The sequence below is a fragment of the Chenopodium album genome, chromosome 6 (assembly GCF_948465745.1).
Source record: "Chenopodium album chromosome 6, dcCheAlbu1.1, whole genome shotgun sequence".
Lineage (NCBI taxonomy): Eukaryota > Viridiplantae > Streptophyta > Magnoliopsida > Caryophyllales > Amaranthaceae > Chenopodium > Chenopodium album.
Window position 1 is genome coordinate 73,131,697 of NC_137839.1, and position 22,769 is coordinate 73,154,465.

At 37.8% G+C, this 22,769-nt stretch overlaps 1 protein-coding gene, 1 non-coding gene and 1 pseudogene across 4 annotated transcripts; all 3 read right to left on the bottom strand.

Moving 5' to 3' along the window:
- Positions 1-407: 407 nt before the first annotated feature.
- LOC145636270 (pentatricopeptide repeat-containing protein At2g33760-like) lies at positions 408-4,182 on the bottom strand. Of its 2 annotated transcripts, XM_081687781.1 has the most exons (3): positions 4,068-4,182; positions 1,906-2,216; positions 408-1,773 (listed from the first exon to the last, which is right to left on the bottom strand). In XM_081687781.1, the coding sequence occupies exons 2-3, from the start codon at positions 2,207-2,209 to the stop codon at positions 455-457; spliced, it is 1,623 nt and encodes a 540-aa protein (XP_081543907.1). In that variant the 5' UTR covers positions 2,210-2,216; positions 4,068-4,182; the 3' UTR covers positions 408-454. The 2 variants fall into 2 exon arrangements, with proteins under 2 accessions (XP_081543907.1, XP_081543906.1); XM_081687780.1 differs by having other exon boundaries at positions 408-2,216.
- On the bottom strand, positions 3,984-10,759 carry LOC145636269 (callose synthase 11 pseudogene; annotated as a pseudogene). The gene is made up of 2 exons (XR_014114090.1): positions 5,258-10,759; positions 3,984-4,180 (listed from the first exon to the last, which is right to left on the bottom strand). The product of XR_014114090.1 is annotated as a callose synthase 11 pseudogene (transcript).
- Positions 7,574-7,653, bottom strand: LOC145637707 (small nucleolar RNA J33). The gene has a single exon (XR_014114443.1). It is a non-coding gene; the product is annotated as a small nucleolar RNA J33 (small nucleolar RNA).
- Positions 10,760-22,769: the final 12,010 nt, after the last annotated feature.

Genomic DNA, 22,769 nt, shown 5'->3' on the forward strand with positions numbered 1-22,769 from the left:
ATAATTTGAAAGTATCTTCTAAATTGATTAGTTACTAGTTTACTACTTCTTCCACCAATCTTTGATGTGCTTGATTGGAAGCTTGCACTTGTTCATAATTTGAAAGAATCTTCTAAATTGATTCAATCTTATAAGAAAAAACGGTCGCAAGAAACTTATGATGAATTTCATCTCAATGAGTGTTTTAAAAGTATGAAATTTTCATAATTTTTACTACTCCGTAATACGTAATTGGAAGAGATTAATGATCCTTGATGTTGGTTTAAAATTAGTCTTTTGCAGGTGGAAAATATTTTCCGAAGAATGCCACATTTTCCAAAGACTGGTCATTTTCCTTAGTTTCGGTATTCAAGGTCCATTAGCATTGTCAAAAGCATAGCACAATAATTCACTCACAAGTCACAAACTAGTAGAAGAGGTCAATTATCATTGCCATTGATCACTTTCTTTTGTGCTACCAATAATCAGCACAAGAGCATGATCCATCTTTAAAATGGTGAAAACGAAGTTTATCGCGAACTATAATTTCTCTGTTAGTAACACTAGAGATAAACTTAATTGCTAAATGGCAGTCCTCGCACATTCTCAAATTCTTCACAATTCTAATTACAGACTCCTTTTTAGCCTTCAACAACCCAAATGCTAGGGCGAGCTTCTCACTATGGTATCGAAGAGCATACTCTCGCTCTTCTTCTTCCAACTCGTGAAGGACCGACTCTTGTGCTGAGACATAGCCAACTTCACTAATCTTCCTCATCAGATCATCCAAGTACTCATATATTTCACTGGTTACAGAATTGGACTTATCTCCCATGCTAAACAAATAAGTCCTTTGATCAACCTCTATTGTGCTATAACCAACATGCTTCTTCAAGCGTTTTCTGATCATTACGTTCCTAATTTTCTCTACTCTCTCCATCTTACCAGCCAATGCATATACGTTCGATAACATAACATAATGTCCTGGATTGTCTGGCTCAATAGCTAAGAGTTTCTCTGCAGCTTCAACGGCCAAATCAAAATTCTTATGCATCTTGCAAGCTCCAAGCATTGCAGTCCAAATCGCAGGACTTGGCCTTTTCAGCCCTCGAACATAATTGTATGCCTCGTTGAGTAACCCAGCTCTCCCGAGCAAATCAACCATGCAAACATGATGCTCGGTTCCAGGCACCACACCATAATCACTTATCATGCTCGAAAATACTGCCCGCCCTTCACTTACCATACCTGCATGAGCACAAGCTGATAGCATAGCCACAAAAGTAACCTCATTTGGCGATGGACCATTACATTGCATTAGATTATAAATCTCCATAGCTTCTTTACCATAGCCATGAATTCCGTATCCTGATATCATCGCGGTCCATGCCACAACATTCTTCTCTTTCATTACGTCGAAAACTTCCTTCCCTTTCCTCACATCCCCACATCTACCATACATGTTAATCAATGCAGTTCCAAGAACAACATTCAACTCAAACCCATGATCAACAATGTACTCATGAACCCAAGAACCTAACTCAAGTGCACCCAACTGAGCACAAGCCGATAAAACCCCAACAAAAGTAGCCGAATCAGGATCAACACCCGACTTTCTCATCAAATTAAACAAATCAACAGCATCTTTAGAAAACCCATTTTGCTCATACCCAGAAATCATGGCATTCCAAGCAACAATACTTCTCTGCGGCATTTTATCGAACACCTTACGTGCAACCCTAACCTCACCACATTTCCCATAGAAAGCAACCAACGAAGCCTGAACAAAACAATCTGAAACAAACCCATTAACCACAGCATGTGAATGCACAGATTTACCCAACTTGAAGGCAGAAACAACAGAGCAAGATTTGATCAAAGAAGTGAAGGTGTAGTTTGAAGGAGGGATGAAAGAGAAAATCATACGCTGGTAGAAGAAAACGGCATCGTATAGAAGACCCAGTTTGGAGGAGATTCGAATGAGGGAGTTAAAGAGATAGGAATCTGGGTTTGGAATGGAAAGAGAAAGCTTTCTGGCGTAAGCAATGGAGGAGCGAGAGGAACCAGCTAAAATGGCGAGCTTAGTGAGCAGAGATAAGCTGCGATGAGCTCCAGTGGTGATAAGGTGGGCGTGCACCTGCTTGAGCTGTTTCAGACGAGGGCCTGCTCGTTGCAGAGCTTGATAGGATGATAATGGAGGTGATGATTCAGAGTGATTTGTTTCGGCCATGGAAGATCTGCCATGAAAGAGAGAGAAAGTGGCTTAGATTAACGTTATTAACAAAAGGCAAAATCTAACAAACGCCTAAGTTAGTTAAAAGTATAAAGATTAAATTAAAAATTAACATTAATTACATCGATCGACACGAGATTTTGTCGTACATTCCCAAATTAATGATACGAGTATTTTAAATGCTTATCCAACGCCCTAAAGATGTTCGCTAACAAGATCCTTAACAAAATTATATTAAGTTCCAATGTAAAGTTGGCATGATACCTTGGCATTGTACAGCAATTACATGGGGCAACCCGTGATTAATTTGATTTATGAAATCACGAGTTGCTCTTTAACAACTAAAGGAGAATAGGTTGATTGTTAGGCCGTTACTAAAACTATTACGTTCTTGGTCAGTTGGTCAATCGGTTTTTATGTTGAATGTTTGCACACCATAAAAGGCCTAACATGTATATTCGATAAATTTTTGAAACAAAAAATGACAATAAAATTGTGATAGATACAACAGATTATATAAGCTGATAAACAAGTTTGGCATGATTGACACAAAACAAGCTATGAAACAAACTATGAAGGGGATCTTAGCTATCAATAGCTACGCAGGAATGTAAGCTAACGGATCACTTGGTTATCAATTAGACAAGGCAACACAACGGGCAAAACATGCACAATCAATTGCATCATTATAAATAGTATGCATTCTATTTTTTCTCCCACAATATCCTGCAAGACCTAATGTTATCCATAGCTGATTTTCCTGCTTATTCAGGAACAAGAATATACACTTGTTGACAATCGATAATCAGCATGCTTTATTCAGCCAGTGATTGCTGCTAAAGTGCTAATCCTTTGAGTAACGGCTTATCAATCATTCAAAGCCATACGCAGCAGAGAAGTCTCCAATGCTATTATATACTCTAATAATAACATTCAACTTCTGCTAATCGCCGCTGTAAGGCTGCCTGTGTTTTAATTGTAAGCATAACGTTGAACGTAGTAGAATCACCACATTGGAGCCTCTTACTATTGCTTAAGCAAGCCATAGGAAGACCTGAATGACAGGAGAAACATAGATAATCTAATATGTTTCCACTATCAAGGGCAACAAGAGAATCTAAGAAGACATTTACAGTTGAAACTAAAGCTCTTGAGAAAAACGTTTAAGTTATCATCCTCTTCTTTCCCAAGACAGACAATTTACTACTTTAACCTCTCTTTGCAAATTAACAGAGGCCATAACCACAACTTGAAACAAACTTTTTTTTTTGAGGGAAATAACTTGAAACAACTTGAAACAAACTTTTTTTTTTGAGGGAAATAACTTGAAACAAACTTGCATAGTCAGTAATGAAAATAGTTTTATACTGATGAAATATACTCAAAAAAAGCTGTGAAATCACTGATAGAGACGTATAGTACTATCAGTTCTAGCCAATCGTTTAAATTTTACTGCAAAACCATAATGGAGAAATTTAGTGCATATAATAAATGCATCGCAATGAATGGATGCTCTAAGGTAACTTAGTATTAGTTGCACTTGATGACAATTAAAATTCATTACATTTCAATGCTGCAATTTGAAAGACATGCCTTTGATTTGAATGAATTTCACTTGATCATATTGGTGCCTTTATTGAGCTAAAAAAATTTCAAACATTGATAATATATACAGAAAAAATCGGCCACAAACTACAGCATGACAGAATGTGGCAAGGGAATATCCTTTCTATTGAAAATCTAAAATAGCTACGACATCAGAAAATTGATATTTAATGAGAAATGAAAATTTAGAATAAAACTAAAGAGAGAGCATAATACTGCACAACAAAAGTTAATAAAATTTCCTTCTAACATTTAGGTTAGTGAAGGGTGAATCAAGTCATACATACAGCAGGTTCCTGAATCAAAGAAGCAAATTGCTTGCCTATCTGCATTCATTTCCATACCCTACCGATGGCGCAAAATCTGAGAAGAATCACAAAATAAAATTTTAAGGAGATCAGCAACATGAAGGATGCTAAAAGCAATATTTTAAATGTAATGCACACATCATCTCTGACCAGAAAACCTTTAAAAATTCAGTAGTAAAAGCAAGATAGCCAATTGTCATACAAATATTTCAATCAACATGACATTGAGATAATATGATACCTACATTATAATAAGTACAAGATGATGGCTCAAGGTTTTAATAAAGGGCATGGAAGTAGCCGTTGGTTAACTAGCATCCAACTTTTGGACCAAAATACCCTGGACAGTAGCAAGCATAAAAAATTAATTTTGGATAGTATTATTATTTTGTCATATAACTCATTAGGGTCATTGTTAATTGGGATTCCAAAGTCCCTTCCCCGCCTCTTTCATGCTTAATTGGTTGATTAATAAGGGCATAACGGTTATTTTAAACACTCTGAGCGCCATTGTACAAAGTTCCTGACAGTACCGCATCATCATGTTTTAAGAAAGGAATCCAAAAGGAGCTACAAGTAAAAAAATTGTGTGATGGCATATGACACTTTAAACAAACTTTACTATATAATAGTTTTAACAGCTTTTGAGGTATAATAAGATGATAAGTAGAGCATTTGATAAAATTCTAAAAAGTAGATTCTATCTATAAAGCATATAGCTTTCACTATTCATACCCTATTTCAAAAATTACTAATACTAAGGCAAATTGATAGCATCAAATTATGGAGGCACCACTGATTACAGTTCACCATGGCCCATGGGTAAATGACACTATCAGGTATAAAAACTTTCATATGAAATGCTGACATGGATAGGAAAAGAACGATTAAAAATTTTAAATAGCATCTACAGAAATCGACAAAAACATTGTTAAACTACTTAAACGAGAAAGCATTATTGCATAAGCTCAAAAGCGACAAGGAAGGAACGGATAATTTATGGATAAGAAAGGGACTCGTAAATATACTTTTTTTTTTCAAAAGATATTTTAGGTGTCAGTCAACTTGGTCTAAGATCTATTAAGTTTCTATGTACAGTATCAGAAGACAATAGCTATGAGAAGAATATTACCTCTATTCACACTTAAATTCTGATTTATCATTTGGCAGTAAGAAGTTGCGAAATTTGGAGGCCCCTGCTGAAACCTTCATTGAAAAGGATCCTAGTTTGCATTGACTGAAATCCAGGCATCCAAGACAACAAAGCCACGGGAACCATAACAATCATGCCAAATGTCAAATCATAGAGCCGAGCCAAGGAAACCACTGTGTCCCAGACAACTGAAGTTTGCAGAAAGGGACGGAGCACCTGAGCAATCTGAATGATGCCCCAGCCCGTTGGGATAAAAGCTAGAGCACTGGTCAGGAGATCCATAACTTTAAACCTGGTGAATTTCAACAGAATGACAATCACCAGTATAGTGAGGGATATGACAGAAGACTGTATTATCCTGAAGTAGATATGTTTTTTAGCACCATACTTGTCCCGGGCATATGCTACGATTACACACATCCCAACAAGTAGAAAAAAATGGAGCCAAGAGAGCAAATAAACACCGATACTGGTCTTGCCAGCAGCAATATTGAGCTGATACACAATGCCGTACTGAAAAAAGAAGAAACGAAGGTCTAATAAAATCTCCAATAACTTCCCCCACAAACCAGTAGTTTTGAGATGTTCCTGCTCTTCATACCACCAGGTTTCCCAGCTCCTTTCTGCCTTAGTGGACACTCCACTACCAAACCATATCCAAGTTATGAAATCATCAAAGTCATATACAGTCTTTAACCAATCAAAGCCAGATGGGTTAAAAACAAATGGGGCCAAAATCCATGAGACTACGAGGAACCAACTAGAGATCGACATGGCTATGTAGACAAATGTACTCGTGGCCATTGGGCTGTGAGAAGCATAAACAATCAATATCACCCCAAGCTCAATCGCCTTCACAAAATGACTACGAGAATAAAGCCTATAGTTCTCCGCGAATCTCTTATGCTCCACAACAAACCCACGTCCAGTAGCACGGTACTTAGCCCCTCCATGAAGAATTGTTCGGCCAAAATAATGGCATTTAGTTCCCATTGAGAAGGTGTAAAACAACGAAGCTAGCTGCAGCTGCATTTTCACAAAGTCCCATATTGCTGGAAGAAAACCATGCTCCAGAGAATTCTCCACAATCATTGGGAGAGCAGTGAAGAGGCCGATTTGAATGATAAACTGCTGGTTCACAATAGCACCTAAGGCTGCATTATTGCTGCTATGTTTAACAGCATGATCCTCCACACCACTAAGAGCAAGATATAAGCGGCCCCACAAAAAGGTATAGATGGACAGAACCACCATCATTGTATTGAAATAGAAACCCACAGTGGTATAGAAGACTGAAAGCATCCGAAAGAAGTCCAGCCGATGGCCCAACCTGTACACGTCCCTGCTGAGAACTTGCTCCCCATTTCCGCTAGCAACCTTTGCTTCAAACATGGCAATCTGATTCAACCCTACATCCCTACCTTTACCCACCTGTATGTACTCATGATGAGTTATATTACCACTTCGAAGCGTGCAGTTGAAACCAGCAAATATGTCCTCACTCAAGTTGATCAACTTAGACGCCTTACTGATTCCACCACGAGTAAGAAACCAAAACCTATCAAACACATCTGGGTGACCATAGTGCATACGCACCTTAAGAGGATTTGCCAGAACACGTTGGCCAAGAGTGACAAAACTTGTCTCCTGAGCAGACATGAACCAAGCAAGAGAGGACACAGAACCTGTGAAGATGTTTTCTCGGACTCCGAGAATCGTTGGCTTCCTGATCCCGTAGTACTTGTTGAATTCCTCCAAGAGATTGCGTATCTTAAGAGCTTCCTCAAAATAATTGTCTTGATTCATGTCAATCGTCTGGAGAGCATCACCTCGAGTAAAAATAATAGCGTGATTCTGGTTCTCGGGTTTTCCTTCTCCCAATTTCACAGGACCAGGCAACTTGATCCTATATATCTCCACTTCTCTCTGCAGCTGCTGATCGTACTTAACAAGAACTGAATAGTATTCTACAACATCCCTCGCCAGGTGTACCTCATCAACATAAGCAACTCGAAGAGCCTCGTCATTTTTCATCAAAAACAAGATCTCCTCTGCACGTGAGTCCCCTGCCATTTTGTGAATCCCATATACCTGACAGGTTACCACATAAGTAAATTTCATCATAGCAGTCCCAAACTCATGGCCTTTGTATAGGATATTCATACCACTAGGTGCTCTTCCAAGATTGCGTGAAGATGGAACTCTGATTGAACCTAAGCCTCTAATTGATCCTAAGCCATCCCAATTATTACTCAGAGTCAATGAACCATGTGAGGCAATTTGTTGACTACCAGCCCTTATATCCACTTCTGATGCTGAATCCAGATAGGCAAGCATCTTGAGCGCCTGATAATAATACATCATTCCCCTCACAGTACGAGAAAGAGTTTGGCCTCGGTATGATGCCCAAAGACGCAGTTCCTTGACCTTCATTGTCCAAATTTCTCTCTCATCTTCCAAGCCTTCCCTCCTCATCCGCTCCATGAAATTATCCCATTCATCCTCATATATTTTCTGCAGATAGAACAAGATGGAAATGCCATCCTCATTCGCACTTTTGAGTTTGCTAGTTCCATAAATAACGTCTTCGTCATAGTAAGGCGTCAATACACTGAAGGCCATCATCTTCTCCACCTGAGGAGCGTGGGGCATGTTCATGAAGACAGAGTTGCTAAAGAAGGAAATGCGTCTCCGAGCCTCTTTATTTTTTGGTACATTGTGCATAGAATCCCTAGAAGTAAGAAGTGTATGCAAACGACGCAGCTGTCTGTAATAGAACACATCCTCCTCATCAGGAAATTCAACAGCATTCTCAAAAAGAAACCCTGCATCTGAGGCAGGATTTTGAAGTGCTAAACCCACCGCCCTTAACTCCCCCACGGACCTCTTATTTTTTGAGAATTCACGAACACAAAGCTCATATGACGCCTGCAAGACCTTAATTATTTCATCAATATCCTTCTCAGGACTCAGCAGAAGCTCCGTAAGAGTTACCAATCTGTCATGAATCTGTGGTAGCAAAGTCAACTTATAGAATGTAGTAAACTTCTCATTCTCCATATAGTATTCCATCTCTTTGAAAGCATTAATAACAATTGAATGCTCTTCTGTACCATATTTAACAACATGATTGAGCAGCAAATATTTGATGCTATCATAGGCCTCTATGATTGCACACCTTCGGTACTCGCTCTTGCACATCTTGTGCCAAACCCACCTGTCGCGATCATTTGCCATCTTTTTTGCCTGGCTGACAGATAGAAGAAGCTCATTACAAAGAAGAATACATGGCCAGCGAATAACCCTGATATTCCAACAGTTGGGTGAAAGCTCCAAAAGTTCCACTTCTCGATCACCAAGAAGATCTTCTTCCCTCATATATTTAATTATCTCATTCCATAACAAGGCAAAACGTGTTGCCTCCACCTGGCTAGATTCAATCTTCTTGTAGGCCTTCCCAAATCCATAACGAAGCCTCAATCTTTGTACTGCGTCTCTAAGCTTGTGCACAATATTTATCACTTGCACTGTGGGCAGCTGCTCCTCTGGCATGAGATTGAACTGCATGGCACTAGCGAAGAATTGGAACCTAAGCCTGAGCTGCCAAATATTCCTAATCTCACCCAAATGAGAGAATAGTCCAACATATGCACCAACCAACGAGGAGAAGACAGAATACCATATCTGTAAGTCCACGAGATAGATAATAATAACAGGAAGCCACAGCAATACAACAGCTATTCTGTTAGTGTTACTGAAAAACTCATGCCAATTATAGTGTACACCCCTCAACCTCAAGAGGGCCTTTGTTGGGCCTATCAAGGGCTTGATTTGAAGACAATAGCTAAATGAAAATTTTGCAGCCAAAATTAAAACCCAAAACAAAGAATACTTAATGTTGTCGATCAGCCCTTCCCTCACACCACGACCCACAAAAGTCCGCCTATGAAACCACCAAGTTACCAAGTACAACAAAGGAAAATTGACCTCCTCAAAAAAGTTCCTAACCCATGGAACAACAAAAAGAACCAAGGCCAACAATTCCGGGACAATAAACACAAAGGCTGCCTTAAGAAACATGAGTATCCTCTGATTTGCCTCATAAGACCACCCCCGGCGACGATCCCTATCCTTCTGACTCCAAATCCGAACATAAAACACAGAGAACACAACAATCCAAGCCACAGCCACCATGCTCTTTAGCACCATCCTCACACCAAGCAACCACTTCTCCCGAGTCACCAAACTATACTGAGTCCCTGCATCAAGAATGGACTGAATCAACCTAAGCCCCGCCCACGTTATAAAAACCGTAAGCAACTTGACCTGAACCTCCCTCTTCCCAATCGCCTCCCAAGGCCAATCCGTCCCATCCAACGCCACAACAATCATAGCATGTAAGAACAAGAGCAACAACACCCAAACCCTATCAAAACTCCTAAACACATTCCAAAACGACCTTTGCTCCACAAACCCCGTCTTCCCCACCCTCGCCGCCTTACTAGCCGTGGTAAAGTAATTACTACTCCTATCCAAAGGCCACTTAAGCGACTTAAAACATCTCTTCCTCCAAAAAAACTCATTCAAATCATCATAATTCCGCCACGCCGAGTGTGGCTTCCTCCCACCCTTACTAAAACTAACCTCATCCCGAATCGTATCGTAAAGGGGTTTCACAACCTGATCTAAAAATGCATTGTCACCACTAATTACCGGCAAATACGGCCGCCCCGTTTCCGGGTCATCCCGATTATCAAGTATCATATTAAGTTCTTGTGACATATGATGAAAAATATAACAAATACATTCAGGCATAAACCTTAAATTAGCAGATTCACCCCAAATTAACAAGTAAAGAGATACATACAATAACTCCCGCCGAAATTCATCGCTCCCTTTTCGGAACAGTGGGACTCGAACCCGAGACCTCTTCCCAACAAACGAACACCACGAACTGTAATTCGCCAGAAGCTTCTTCCGGTACTTCCGCACCAGATCGAAATCCAAAACGGCGGCGTTTGACGGCGGTGGTGTCATCCGCATTTGAGAGTTTGCCAAGTGAAGAACAAGGTGCTCTCGTTGGTTCCGAACGTTGTCGTTTTGAAACCCAAAGAAAAGACCCAACCAATCTAGAAGGTCGTAGTTGTCGTGCCACGTGTGAAAGGGTGGTTTCCGGAGGTCCTCGACGGCGCGTAAGGCTGAAGCAGCGGCGCGTACTTCAGGGTAGCGCGTGGAAGGGTGGTCAATTAAGAGGTCGTGGATTGGGATTATGTTGAAGGGTTTGTAAGAGGTTGTTTGTGGTGGTATAGGTGGCGGCGCGTCGGGAAACGCGCGCGTGGGATTCGCTCTTGGCCGGCGATTCATTACTTTTTTAAATAAAAGATTGTATCTTTTTTGTTATTTGGGTTTAAAGTAGCATGGAGGAGAGAGAAAGAGGAAGAGGGTGTTGTGAAATGGAAGTAAGAGAGGAAGTTAAAGTGGGGTTTGTTAATGGCGGAAGAGAGAGAAAATGGAGGGAGGAGAGAGAAAGTGGTGGTGGGGAGAGAGAAAGACTGAAGAATGACTGTTAAGTTCGTGTGTTGTTGTGTGGAGTAATGTGTAGGTGGGATTAATGTTTTTTTTTTTTTTTTTTGAATAAAAAATTAAATTTGAAAAATAAAAAATAAATGATGGAATCGAGAATCTATCTAATGTTGGCAGCTTTGGTGTAATTGTAGCGTAGTAGAAACAACTTTATCATTTTATCATTTTAAGCGTTTGAGAAAATGAAAATTGTGTACTTATAAGTTATAACGGATGTCACTTGTTTTTGTCATCTATTTTTTCTTAATTTGGTACAACTAATTGGATTTAAATTTTAAAATATGTGGAAAATAAATAACCCCTTTCTTTTTAAATTTTTACATACGGTTTTCTACTAATACTTGTATTTTTATTTATTTTTTTTGTCAAGAAGAGCTAACAACGAAAAGACAGATATACAAAACAAACTACAAACTAAAAAACCAAAAAAAGAAATCACGACGACGAGCTTTCATCGCTAACTAGTGAGCTGGAGCAACCCACTGTTGCGGAACCTTCCGAAGTTCGCAAGCAGAATATTCCCGAATAACAGTCCGAATATCTTGGAGCAGCCATAAGCTAGAAATGTCTCGATCCGTTCCATCTCGAAGGAAAGAAAATAAGGTCGAACAATCAGGGTAAATCAACAAACGACGAAAATCACACCGATTCGCTGCCCGAAGAGCCCAGAGGCATGCCTGTAACACAAAATGGAGAGCTAAACTAGAAAGGAAGGCCCTAGACCCCCCGCGCCATAACCAGCTCTGAATCTGGTCGTCAAAAAATCCAACACATGCCAGCCGTATAGTCTTGAACCTTACACGCACCATCAAACACAAGGCTAGCATCATAAGGAGAAAGAAGGGAACCACGAAGACAACAAGTAACTGGTCTCTCTCCCGTCCTAGAGAAGGGGCGCCTAACAGAGGAGCGAATAAGAGTTCGAAACTCTTAGCTAAAGAGCTCCTCGAAATCCACTCCTGTATAAGATGTATGCACTACAAAAAAAACGCTCATTTACCGATGGGATTTACCGATGGCTAGAAAAATCCATCAGTAAAAAATTAACTTAGCCATCGGTATTTTTCATAATACCGATGGCCTGGCTATCGGTATATTTTTTCCGATGGCTTTCTTCCATCGGTAAAATATAAAATTTTAAAATAAAATTTAATTTTTTTACCAATGGCTAAAAACCATCGGTATAAAATAAATACCGATGGCTTTTGGCTATCGGTATTTTACCGATGGCTACAAGCCATCGGTAATCCCTACTTTATAAAAAGTGGAAAGTTGTTCTTATGAACAGTGGTCGAACCTTTATACCCTTAAAATTGTTTATTTACCTTATTACCCCCACAATAATTCACACCTTCTCTCTTCAGCTTTCTCTCTCCTTTGCATGTGTCTTCATTGCCGAACAGAAGTATTAAGTGTTAAACTTAATTTCACAATTCTCCATTCAAGTGGTGAGTTTTACAATTCAGAATTTTACTTTTACATTTTCAATTCAAGAAAAATTGATATGAAATTGGCCAAGAGAAGTTGATATAAGCTCCATTGAAGTACTGATTTTACAATTGGCCAAGAGAAGTTTATATATGCTCCATTGAAGTGCTGAATTTTACAATTCTGAATTTAATTTTTTCATTTTCAATTCAAGAAAAATTGATACCAAATTGGCCAAGAGAAGTTCATATAAGCTCCATTGAAGTGCTGAATTTTACAATTCAAGTTGACACAATAAATGACATCAAAGAAGCATTTCGTGGTCCATCGGCTGGTGACGACCATGGTAAGGAAGCGGGTAGAGGACAGTACAGCCTCCTGTCGAGGGGGAGGCGGCGGAAGATGATAGTCAGACTTTATGGGAGGTGGGTCACCGGTGCCTCCGGCAACTCTTTCTCTCTCCTCTCTACAGTGCAAAAATACAAGGTTTGTACTCCTCCACTAACAAAATATTAGTTCTGAATTATGGCCAAGAGTTGGTTTAGTATTGATTTATACTCACAAAAAAAAAATGGATAGGCAAAAAGGTTTTTGATTGTTGTTCATTTGATGGTTATTTTTGTAATAGTATAAATTGATTGATTAAATCAGTGATTTTTCAAGCTGGGAAATTCATACAGTAAAATTGATATGTAGTTGATATTTGTGTATATCAATGGCATGTTTGTGAATTAGTGTGAATCTTTTGTTCAATTTTTGTGTGTAAAAGTACATCATTTAGTTTCATAAGTGTATAACATATGGTTTCAATCTTTCAATACATCTACTCTTAATTGTTCTATTTTCCCTTGATGAATTTAAATGAATTTCACAACATGCCCTTAAATATTCAGCGAGATTACCAAAATTACTTCATCTTATTCTTTGTATAGAATTGATATGTTACCAGATGCACTTTTTAAGCTAATGGGGGTTTGATGAATTATTGGGGTTTTTTTGGTTTTGTTATTTCTTATAAAGAACCGCTTTTAAGCTGCCTACTGAATTACCTTGACTCTTAATGCTTCAATATGCTGCTATTGAGAATGGCAAATAAGGGTATTAGTGATCACTTTGTCGCCATTAGTTTCGGGACGGTAATCAAGGATGGTCAGTTTTAGTCATATTTAAATTTAATTGTAGGAGTAATTCTTAATAAGAAATGCTATAAAAGCCACTTTAAATTAACAAGTGTTATATGTGAGATTAATTTGATCGAGTTCTTTCTTATTTTTTCATGACGAGCATAGAGGAAAACTAATAGAAGGAGATATAAATGACCATTAAATAAGATATAGTTAGTGTTACTAATGAACAGTCTTCCTCTCTTGTTTAGTGTTAATACAAGTCAACGATATTGTTAACAAGTTTTCTCCTGTTTAGTGCTACAATTTTCCTTTTGGAGTCCATATTAATCATGCTTGGTTTTTTTGTAGGGCCCTGCTCGAGCTCAAAACTTGTCCTCAAATGGGCTATCAAGGACATTGAAATATGACTAAACAAGCAAGGCCTATAACAAAAAAACAAGCAGATGCTTGTCCTTAAACAACACCTTATCCTTAGCTATATATTTATATTGCTTTAGTACTACCAGGGAAAAATAAAAAGAACATGCCCTATAAGGACACTCTTTGCAAAACATTATATATATCTATGTACTTCGTAATGCTAGGATTAATCTAAATTTATGTGCCATGTAAGAACTCTTTTATTGATGAGATCAAATAATAAATGGATATGTAGGCTGCTATACAGCAACACCTTTTGTAAGCTCAATTACAAGATCATTGCACCACTCCAATATGATAGTCACAACACCAACTCAACGCAACAATAACATACAACTTTGGTTGTTATATGCTATACAATTCACACACAAAACTAATTTAAAATTGACTTTACAAAACACCATCACACAAGCGATTGATTTTGAAAAAGAAAATCCAATAGAAATGAACGTATTAAACAAGTAAAAAACAACACAATGTAAACAAAAAAGGGCGAGCCGCTTCGCGCGCATCGCGCGCGTTGGCTCCCTAGTTTTTTAAAAAATAATAAAAAAAATGAAGTAAACCCTAAAAGCGCCCCCTTCCCCTTTTCACTTTCTTCTATCTTCTTATCCCAAGCTTCTCTCCTTCTCTCTCCTCTCCTTTTCTCTCTCCTCTCTCCTTCCCCATTTTGCTCTTTTCTCCTCTCTCGGTTTCTCCTCTCACTTCCATTCCGATGTTTTTTCTCTTCCTCATCTCTCATCTCTTCCTCATCTCGGTTTCTCCCTCACTCTCAGTTTTGTTCTTTCTCATGGTGTTTGTGGCTTTGTTCGACGATGTTCGTGGGCTATTTGTGGGATTTCTGACGGCACTGTGGTGTTTTTGGTCTAATTCGACCATAAAAACTCCAGATATGAAGTTTTTATGGTCGAATTAGACCATTTAAACCTTGAGAAATGAAATGAATTGAAAATCTAAAGGTATGTTATTTGTGGTTGAATATTCGTTGGTTTTTTTGTTTTTCGTGGGTTTTGTCGTTGATTTTCGTGGATTTTATGGTTAATTTCATGGGTTTTGTGGTTGATTGTCTTATTTTTGTGGTTGATTTTCGTGGGTTATATTGCTGAATTATTTGGTAGATTTTCGAGGGAGTTGTGGTTGATTTTCCTTGGTTTTTGGTTGATTTTCGTTGGATTATTGTGGTTGATTTTCGTTGGTTTTTTTGGTTGATTTTTGTTGTTTTTTGGTTGATTTTTGTTAGTTTTTATGGTTGATTTTCATGGATTCATTGTTATTTTTTTAATTGGTTTTTTTGGTTGATTTTTGGTTGTTTTGTGGTTGATTTTCGTTAGTTTTTGTGGTTGATTTTCATGAATTATTGGTTGTTTTTTTGTTTTTATGATGGTGGTGGTGGTTGCGGTGGCTGGGGACTTAGGTGGTGTGGGTAGGTGGGCAGTAGGGGATTGGGGGTGGTAGGGGGGCAGTAAGGGGGTGTAGGGGTATGGGGGTAATAGAGTGGGTAGGCGGGTTTAATTTTTTATTTTTTTAAAAAAATGATTACCGATGGCTAAACACCATCGGTAATAAGGCCATCGGTAAAAAAAACCGCTGGTTTAAGCCATCGTTATTTAAAAAATTACCGACGGAGTTTAGCTATCGGTAAAACCATCGGTAGTATTTTTACCGATGGCTTTTCCATCGGTATTTTATGATTTCCCGACGAATTGTTATCCGATGGCCAAAATACCGATGGCAGCCATCGGTAAACGTGATTCCGATGTTTTTTTATATGTTTACCGATGGATTTTGGCCATCGGTATTAGGCTATATTCTAGTAGTGATGACTAGAGCCAAAGATAAAACAGCCTGCCAAAAGATTTTATGATTACAAGCCAGCCAATCAGCCTAGAAGAAAGACACAAGAGAAACTAAGCCGTCCCAGTTTCGAGCCTGACATAAGTCCAAAATCAAGTCGATAAAGGCTTCTAGAAAAGGCTTGTTATGTTGAACCGAAAAAATTGGATCCGTGAGAACTTGAAAAAACTTTTATATTTTATGTAATTTTAATTACTTATAAGGTGTCACACATCTATATCTATCTATACTTCTATATCTATACTTAGTATTTAAAAACAAAAACCATCATCCCTATACTGCCACATGTACATTTCATTTTTTTTTTCTCCAATGCCACACGTCACTTCATTTAATCTTTCTTTTTTTAATCCCTTTTCTCATATGAAAAAAAAACACTTTAATTCAATACATGTATAAATTATTGAATGTTGTTTGGTTCACTTTCCTCCAGTTTAATTTCTACTACAATTGCATTCAATTTTCACCTCTTCTTCTCCTCTATAAACTATTCATTTGCCAATATAAATATATTAAAAAATAATTATTTATATAGTATACCTATAAATAAACAGTGCATTGCACGGGCCAAAATGCTAGTTCACTATAAGAACACTACTTAGTATTATTCGTATTTTGCTGCTTACGTCCCATTAATCTCATTTATGTTCATTCTTTATTCCTTCTTTCACAAACAATTAAATATACCCATTTATGTGTGAGAAGATTTTGCGTGAGACCGTTTCACGTGAGTCCGGTTTATAATGCGCATAGTCGAACACCCATCCCCCACCCACTGCCACTACCTAGCCACTTGTAGGCGGCCGGCGACCACCCTCCTCTTCCCATCCCCCGGTGTCGGCGACCCTCCTCCATCCATTCCCAGATAAAGAATCGCACAAAATTTCGTTATTGGCAGGCCTTTAAGAATAAATTATTAGCTTCAAATTCAGCCTTTGTTATGGAGGACGATAAATTTTTGAAAATATTGAAGGTTAGTGATATGTCCATTTTATATAGTAATTTACCCCCGTCCCTTGGTCATAATTAGTAGTGTTTTTGCCTCTTTCGAGCCACTTTTATTACTAATTGGTGTTTTCTAGTGTTTTCGTAGTCTTTGTTGAGTTTTGTAGGGAATTGCACCTTTGGAGCATTTTCTCGGGTTTTTCATGGAGCGACTACGGGAATTAGAAGAGCACGACCATCTTTGAAGCCCAAGGCCGGTTAGAGTCATCGAGTCGGTGATTAAGGGCTCGGTAATCGGGATACCGAGGTACTTGGACCGAGTATTCAAGACCCGAAGAGGAAATCCGGATTGGACCGAGGAATCAAGCCCAATCGAAGTCCGAGCCTCGAAGTGAAGCAAGGGCCCGATCGGGCAAGGATTAGCACGATCGGGCGCAGCATGCATGGTGCTGGTGCGTGGCCTAAGGCGCGCCCGATCGTGCGAGCATCTAGCTCGATCGGGCGGCGCTGATGAGAAGGGGCCCGAAGAAAAAGGCGCGCCCGATCGGGCGGCCTCTAGCCCGATCGGGCGCGTGTTTTTCTCAGACCTGATTAGTTTAGTTTTAATTTTTGTTTTGAGGAATGTTTAAGTACGAATTATGTACGTAATTTTGGTTTACCTCTTTTCTTAGATTTTCTCTCTCTACTTAGGATTTTTCTCTCTCTAAATTTCTCTCTCAACTCTTGTTCTTAATTACTTCCATTAATTCAGATTTCCTTTGGTAACAATTTCTTCTCCTTTAATTCCAGCTATTTCATTTACTTATTTGATTATGTTTTGTTTTATTTATTTGATTAGTTTAGTTATGATTATGTCTGAGTAGTTTCATTCTAGGGTTTATGGGGATCCATGCATAATTAATATGAAGGGATAATTTGTTATTATTGATTATTGGTATTGCATGATAATTTCTTATTGAATTGTTTTAATTCTTTGCAATTAGATTGTGAATCGAGCAGATGTAATTTGATTGTGAATGTTTAGCAATATTGAATTGATGAATCGAGCAGATATTAATTTAATATTAAAGGCTATTTTTAATAGGAACTTAGATCTAGTAAATTGCGAGAGCCTGTTAGATCTATGTTGATTAATAAATTGCGAGAGCCTGTTAATCATGTTATTTGTGCAATGTTAATTATTAATTATTATGTTTTATCCCGGAATATTAATTATTGGTGAACCTGTGACCCTAGGCTTTCTTATTATTGTTTTTCTCCCTAAACTTATTCTTCGTAGTATAATTCCTTTAACAACAACAAATTGGTTACTTTAATAATTTAGATTATAATTGATTAATTAGGAATAGAAAGACTTGTTTCCCTGTGGAGTTCGACCCTACTTCCCTATCTACTTTAGTTAGAGGACTTAGGTAATTACTTTTGATTAGGGGATACGACTTTACATACCTTGTCAGTCAGCTTCGATGAGTTGGGGAATAATTTAAAGCTCTCTGCTGCTTTTTGTTCCTTGATTCCAAAGGGATTTCATTATAGTACAGAACAAATGGTGCGTATGTGGATGGCTTTGGGATTCATTGAGCTCAGAGATGACAGAATATGTTTGTGAATTGCTACGGCTATACTTCTTTTAGTTCCCCTATTTCAAATATTTTGATCAATATCGTCTAATATCTGATACTTATAAACCAATATCTGACCATAATAATCTAATTTCTGACACTTTCAGTCTAATATCTGATAATATAATTTAATTTTCGACAATTACAATCTAATATATGATAATTATAATCTAATATCTGACTATTATAATCTAATTTCTGACAATTAAAACCTAATGTTTGACACTTATAATCTAATATCTAATAATTATAATCTAATATCTAAACCATTATTATCTAATTCCTGACACTTTTAATATCTAATATTTATAACTTAATATATGACTATTATTATCCAATATCTGACAATTAAGAATTTTACAGTATTTTTTCTGTTTGTATGACCGAATTCACGTGAGCCCGTTCTACGCAATACTTTTTCTTTAAGTAGTTTTAAAAAGACTTGCGAGTAAATAGAAGTTTATTCATTACTATACATTGGAGTACTATACAAGCAAGTCGCAAGTCTTTCTTAAAACTACACTTATATATATACAAGTTTTGTGAGTTTTAGAAGAGGAAGAATAGTATCATTGATTAATTTTGTTGATGATACTGCAGAATATGATGATGCTGATTATTTCTGCTAGAGTCATGCTTATGGCATGTTTGCCACGTAGGCTAATTTTGTTACAAGATTCTTGCTTAGTCAGCAATTCTGTTATGTTTTAGTTGCTTGTAATAGAAGCTAAGCATAGAGTATTATAGCTAAGTATAAATATTCATGTTGTAGCTATTTTTAATTCTCAATTCAATTAAATGAGAATACTCTCCCCTCTTTTTCTCTCTCTAATTTCTTCTCTCTCTAGTTCATATTGTTCTTCATTGATTTCTTATAGCAGATTTCAATATGGTATCAGAGCTTCTGGAATTCCAAAATTGTTGTTGAAATGCTGCTTGTTCTTGTTCTTCGACCTTCCGCAATTTACTCTGATTGTTACATTTTGATTGTTGTTTGATTGTTCAAATTTCTACGAATCACTTCTGTTTGATTCTTGAGAGTTTGTTCAATTTTATTGTTGCTGTTTAAATTTTCTTCAATGGCAGCAAGTCTTCTTCCTCCTACTCAGGATCCTACCAGTCCATACTTCATTCATCCTTCTGATAACACTAGTCAATCCTTGATTTCTGAGAAATTTTCTGGTGAAGGTTATGGTGAGTGGAAACTCAATATGATCATTGCATTGTCTGCTAAAAACAAATTGTGCTTCATTGATGGCAGTCTTCCCCAACCTGCTATTACTGATTCTGTTCATTCAGCATGGAAGAGATGGGATGCAATAATCATTTCTTACATTTTGAGGTCTTTGGATACTTCTATTGCTCGAAGTGTTCTATATCTCATTACTTCCAGAGAGATCTGGAAGGATCTGGAGGAACGATATTCCCAAACCTCTGGTCCTCAACTCTTTACTCTGCAGCAGAAATTAACAGATCTACATCAAGGAGCTGAAACTTTGATTGCTGATTTCTTTACTCAGATCAAAGCAATTTGGGATCAGATAAGTGAGATGAGTCCCTTACCTACCTGTAATTGCAGTGGATGTACTTGTGGTTTAACTCAGAAGTTTCTCAAACAACAGCAGGAGGAGAGATTAGTACAAATGTTGATGAAATTGAACAATAAGTACAATAACACTAGATCTAATATTCTGATGATGCAGCCTCTTCCTCCTATTTCTCTTGCTTACAGATTATTGATCCAGGAGGAGAAGCGGCAGGAATTATGTGTTAATGATAACACTAAGGTCATGGCATTTGCTGCAGATTCAAGAAAATATCCACAGTATTACAAGCCACAATATCAGAGTTCAGCAAATTATCAGAATAGGAAAGCTAATCCTGTATTCTGTGAATATTGCAAAATTCCAGGCCATACTGTTGATAAATGTTTCAAGAAACATGGATATCCTCCTAACTTTGGCAACAACAGCAAATTCAAAGGCAAGAAAGTTGTTGTAGTGGCACAGAATGCTGATATTGATGATGTTGTGTCTGCTGAATCAGATGCTCAGGTCACTATGTTTATGGATCATTACACTTCTATCATGAAGGCTATGCAATCTCAGGATATTTGTGCAAGCTCAGCTGGAGGTTCACTTGCACCAGAGCCATCTGCAGGAGCTTTTGTGGCAGGTACTTGCTTACTTACTTGCTCAAACTCTAGCTGGATTATTGACAGTGGAGCAACTGACCATATTTGCTCTAATATTGATCTGTTCAGTGATTATAAAGTGTTTGATAAATTTCCTAACACTATTACTATTACTGGTGGAAAGAAAGTAATAGTTGAACATATTGGAACTGTTAATTTTGAAAATGGCATACAGTTGAGGAATGTGTTGCATGTGCCTGGTTTCAAGTTCAATTTAATTTCAAATTACAAACTGTGTAAGGATTTGAACTGTGAAATCACTTTCACTCATGATAAATGCTTAATTCAGGATCCAACCATGAATCATTCCTTGGTTCTTGGTAGTTTGAGTTCTGGCTTGTATTCAATTGATGATTCTGATCCTCTGAAGCAGCAGAAGACTATTCTATCTGTTCCAAGTTCTTCTTCATTGGCTAATAATGAAGCAGCTAAGCTCTGGCATCTTAGGCTAGGGCATCTTCCTTTTAATAAGTTGCATTTAGTCAATAATGCTTTTAATAGCACTGTTGGTTGTGATATAGTTTGTCAAGTCTGTCACAAAGCTAAGCAGACTAGACTTCCTTTTCATTCTAGTTTGTCTAGATTAACTAAATGCTTTGATTTACTTCATATTCATACTTGGGGACCATACAAATCTAAGACTCATGATGGTTGTAGTTATTTTTTGACTATTGTTGATGACTTCTCAAGGCACACTTGGACTTTTTTGATGAAAAATAAAACTGATGCTGTCTTTATCTTAAATAACCTTGTACTATTGATTGAAAATCAGTTTGGTGCTAAGGTTTTATGCATTAGAACTGATAATGCTAAAGAGCTCTGTGAGGGTGAAATCTTGCATTTATATAATGATAAGAGCATCATTCATCAGAAATCTTGTCCTGATACTCCACAACAAAATGGAGTGGTTGAAAGGAAGCACAGACACTTGTTAGCTTAGAGACTGCAAGGGATTTATACTTTCAGTCAAGGGTTCCTATCAGATTCTGAGGAGAATGTTTGATGTGTGCAACACACATAATCAACAGGTCGCCTTTGAGCAGTGTTGATTTCAGTTCACCTTATGAGAAGATGTATAACACTAAGCCTAGACTGGATCACCTTAGAGTTTTTGGTTCATTGTGTTACATTTCAACTCTAAAGAATGATAGGACAAAATTTGATTCAAGAGCAAGTCCTTGTGTTATGATGGGATATCCTCCAGATCAAAAGGCATACAGGGTTCTGAATTTGGAAAACAACAAGATCATTATCTCAAGAGATGTTGTGTTCTATGAGAAACATCTTCCTTTCCACTATGATTCAACCTTAAACCAATCTAAAATTCCTATTTTTCTACCCACAGAAACACCTTATCAGCTAGACATCCCATTTGATATCCCTGAACCTTTTATCCTACAACCAGAACCTGACTTACAACCTCAACCAGAGTCACATATCCCAGATCCCTGTACTGTTCCAGAACCCTGTCCTGTTCCTGTCACACAGCTTGAATCTCATTCAAATGCAGAAATAATTACAGTACAACCTTCAAACACAAATCCACCAACCTTAAACACAAATCCACGTACCCCTAACACAAACCCTATATCTGCTAGACAATCTACCAGACCAAGAAAATGGCCTTCTCACTTTAACAACTTTGTTTGTATGGCAAGCAATGTAACTGAACACTGGTGCAATCTGGTTCAGTTCAGCATTATACCTCCAGCTGCTAGAGCTTTGATTAATACTGTTGCACAGGTTTCTGAGCCTGTCAGCTATTTAGAGGCTTCTCAACACCCAGACTGGGTTACAGCAATGAAAAAGGAACTAGATGCCTTGATGTCTAACAATACTTGGGATTTGGTACCCTTACCTAAAGGTAAAAAACCAATTGGCTGTAAATGGGTGTTTAAGGTGAAATTGAAAGCAGATGGGTCAGTTGAAAGACTGAAGGCCAAGCTTGTAGCTAAGGGATTCACTCAGAAATATGGTATTGATTACTTGGAAACCTTCTCTCCAGTTGTGAAAATGGCCACAATAAGGTGTATTTTATCTGTTGCAGCAAGTAATCATTGGACAGTATATCAGTTGGATATAAATAATGCCTTTCTCCATGGTGATTTGTCAGAAGAAGTCTATATGAGAGCTCCAGAAGGGCTAGCTAATCCCAGCAATATGGTCTGCAAATTAAAGAAGTCATTGTATGGTCTAAAACAGGCTTCTAGGCAATGGTTTGCAAAGCTTAATGCTGAATTATTGGCCATGGGTTATGTTCAGTCAAAGAATGATTATTCTCTCTTCTTGAAAAAGAGTGCATCTGCTTTGACAATAGT

Excerpts from the sequence above, each read along its gene's own strand:
- LOC145636270 (XM_081687780.1), bottom strand. The coding sequence starts at position 2,209 with ATGGCCGAAACAAATCACTCTGAATCATCACCTCCATTATCATCCTAT.